At 46.9% G+C, this 3,387-nt stretch overlaps 1 protein-coding gene across 1 annotated transcript; it reads left to right on the plus strand.

The window, feature by feature from the left end:
• Positions 1 to 475: 475 nt before the first annotated feature.
• Positions 476 to 1,609, plus strand: LOC124274259 (mucin-2-like). The gene has a single exon (XM_046709600.1). The coding sequence runs from the start codon at positions 476 to 478 to the stop codon at positions 1,607 to 1,609; it is 1,134 nt and encodes a 377-aa protein (XP_046565556.1).
• The last annotated feature ends 1,778 nt before the right edge of the window (positions 1,610 to 3,387 follow it).

The raw sequence follows: 3,387 nt of genomic DNA on the forward strand, positions 1-3,387 counted from the left end.
TCCATCTGTATATGATGACGCCGGCGGTCTGAAGTCATGGTGTGTAAATTAATAAGAAAACAATCTTAAGTCATTTTCTAAAATATAAACAGGGTTGGGTCATAAATATTATAATGTTACTACACGTATGCGCTTCTGTATTGGGGGAACGTCGGGGTTGTACGTTATACCACCTTATACATAGATAAGTCAAACAGCCTTATATGGGAATATCTGAGGTGGTGGAGTAGGGACTCGCACTGTAAGAAGAAGTGACGCGTCTGTATAGCTGGCTTGTGTAACGGAGGTCCTTGGGCACCCGTGAATGAATACAACACAGGGCAGAGCAATGACCCGAATGAGCCCCACTTTCTGAACTCTCTATGTCAGTGGAATTGGAGTTGTGCAATCGTGATATATACCTCATTGTACACTGTCAATCGAACATATAGCTGCATTGAAATGGGAAGTTTTTATCTTCGTTATTTCTCCACCAATGTGCAGACAATACTACCCCTACCACAAATACCACCTCCACCCACCGTCATTACTACCCCCACCACAAATACCGCCCCCATCCACCGTCAGTACTACCCCACCACCAATACCTCCTCCATCCACCGACAGTACTACCCCACCACAAATACCCCCTCCACCCATCGTCAGTGCTACCCCCACAACAAGTACCGCCTCCACCCGACGTCAGTGCTACCCCCACAACAAGTACCGCCCCCACTCACCGTCAGTGCTACCCCTACCACAAATACCCCCTCCACCCATCGTCAGTGCTACCCCCACAACAAGTACCGCCTCCACCCGCCGTCAACATTGCCCCCACCACAATTACCGTCTCCACTCACAGGCAATACATCCCCTACGACAAATACTGCCTCCACCCACCGTCAATACTACTCCCACCACAAATACCGCCTCCACCCACCGTCAGTACTACCCCCACTACAAATACCACCTCCACTCACCGTCAGAACTACGTATACGGTACCCCACCACAAATACCGCCTCCACCGTCACGTACAGCCCCACCACAAATACCGCCTCCGCCGTCACGTACAACCCCACCACAAATACCGCCTCCACCGTCACGTACAACCCCACCACAAATACCGCCTCCACCGTCACGTACAACCCCCACCACAAATACCGCCTCCACCGTCACGTACAACCCCACCACAAATATCGCCTCCACCGTCACGTACAACCCCCACCACAAATACCGCCTCCACCGTCAGTACTACCCCCACTACAAATACCACCTCCACTCACCGTCAGAACTACGTATACACCACAAACTGTCACGTACAGCCCCACAAATACCGCCTCCCGCCGTCCGTGTACAACCCCACCAGAAATACTGCCTCCACCGTCACGTACAACCCCACCACAAATACCGCCTCCACCGTCACGTACAACCCCACCACAAATACCGCCTCCACCGTCACGTACAACCCCCACCACAAATATCGCCTCCACCGTCAGTACTACCCCCACTACAAATACCACCTCCACTCACCGTCAGAACTACGTATACGGTACCCCACCACAAATACCGCCTCCACCGTCACGTACAACCCCCACCACAAATACCGCCTCCACCGTCAATATAGACTGACACATCTTCACTGAATGTATATATAGTTTTGATAGAAACAAATAATTCCTTTTAGGTTTAAAAGGAGCCCCTGTGAGAAGGTAGATTCAGAAAATGAGGAAATCTAGACTTGCTTCATTTTCAGAAAGGTCTGGGCGGAAGGGCTTATAATGGTTCAGGGATTGTGAGACAGACTACCCTCAATGCTGACTTTCAGTTTCTGCGTACTGACGACCTTTGTGGGATAGGTTGACAAACACTCATATCTAAATACATACGCTTAGTCATAGATTTCTTATGTGTGAGTAAATGCTATTTATGCATAATGTGTATGAATACTTTATTGGCATTTTTTTTCTTTTCATCAATCCAAATATGTTCTTTTCCCCTCTAATTGAAATCCCTTAAACCCCGTCTTGTCAGGTTTAGCTACCAACTCTGTGGATTCATGGGACTCGAGTATTTGGCAATCAGTAGTGTGGTTAGCAAGACAAAACACCTCGTGTCTGGTATGGAGGTTATTCTAGTCATGTAACACGAAATGATGTACACGTACGTTAATTATTTGCTATGAGTTTAGTCTTTTACGATCCAGGAACGTGTTTTTGTCTGTGATCGGCATTCTGACACGGGTTTGAGAGATTTGTGTTAAATGTGTAAAATTTGTGTGTATAATACAAGGGTGAGCAAGTGTAACTCGGAGGGGGGGTTGGCACCCTCATCTCTCCTACCTGCCTGTGTGCAGACGAAGTAGGGGACGCAACTCTTACAGTGAAAATCAAACATACATAGCATTTGTTTTCTTTCGGTCACTTTATATACTAAACAAACATTTTCAGTTTTAAAGAATTGTATGGAGCCTATGTGCTATTCCTAACACATTGGTGTATTCAGTCGATCAGTATATAATCACGCCTCCTTGAGTTAACTGCATGGCAGGATCGCGCGGACCCCGGTGTAGCCCCTCCGAATGACGACCTCCCCCCCTATCGGTTGTGAAAGACTCGTCAGTGTTGCATGAGCATGTCACGGTGGTTTCAGGTCAGGTGTACTTACTTAGACCAATAATAACTACATCACATACAGACGGACAGTGGGATGGTCAACATACCTGGACAGTGTCAGGATTTCTTGCAGATAGCCATTGTTCGTGTTTGTGATTGTTGATCGCGTTCATCACCGCGGATAGTGTTGCTAGTTGTTTTGTACGTACAGAATGAAATTGACAAACATGATCATCTGGTTGTATGTGATGTTGTTGTGTGGTTGTGGTGTTGGGGGTATCAGTGACTATGTGAGCATGCTGACCCGGGGTCTACATCCCCTCCCTGATCTGTCCTCGGGGGTGAAGGAGTCAATGGAGACCCTGAGACGGGCAGATATTACCCAAGTTGCCAGAATGATTCAGGATTCCCATGTGCTGCGTCCCCAGGGTGGGCTACTGACAGGTCCCCAGGCCGTTGGGGCTAACGGTACCATCTCCACAAAGTGCGCGGACCAAACTGCCAAGGTATTGGAAGCTTTGCTGGCTGGCGAACAATGGGCATTACAGTATAGACAAAACAAGGTTCAAAAGTCCATACAAAGTTAGTTAATGTGTGAAAAATATGTTATGAAAATAGTCCACATACACATTTAATAAAAATCGGCTCGTTTTGAGCTCCATGGCATATATAAAGTTAACTATGGTTATAATTAACTCTAAGGGACGCCTAATTTTAGTTTGTTAAAACTGTAGTTTGTTACATACATTTCCACAAAAGTGATTATACAGCGCAATTGTTCGGGAACCAAAACAA

This window comes from Haliotis rubra, unplaced genomic scaffold, assembly GCF_003918875.1.
Source record: "Haliotis rubra isolate DU_JTF1 unplaced genomic scaffold, ASM391887v1 Scf1896, whole genome shotgun sequence".
NCBI classification, from domain to species: domain Eukaryota; kingdom Metazoa; phylum Mollusca; class Gastropoda; order Lepetellida; family Haliotidae; genus Haliotis; species Haliotis rubra.

Bases quoted from the DNA above. Each gene is read 5' to 3' on its own strand.
- LOC124274259 (XM_046709600.1), top strand. From the start codon at position 476: ATGTGCAGACAATACTACCCCTACCACAAATACCACCTCCACCCACCG.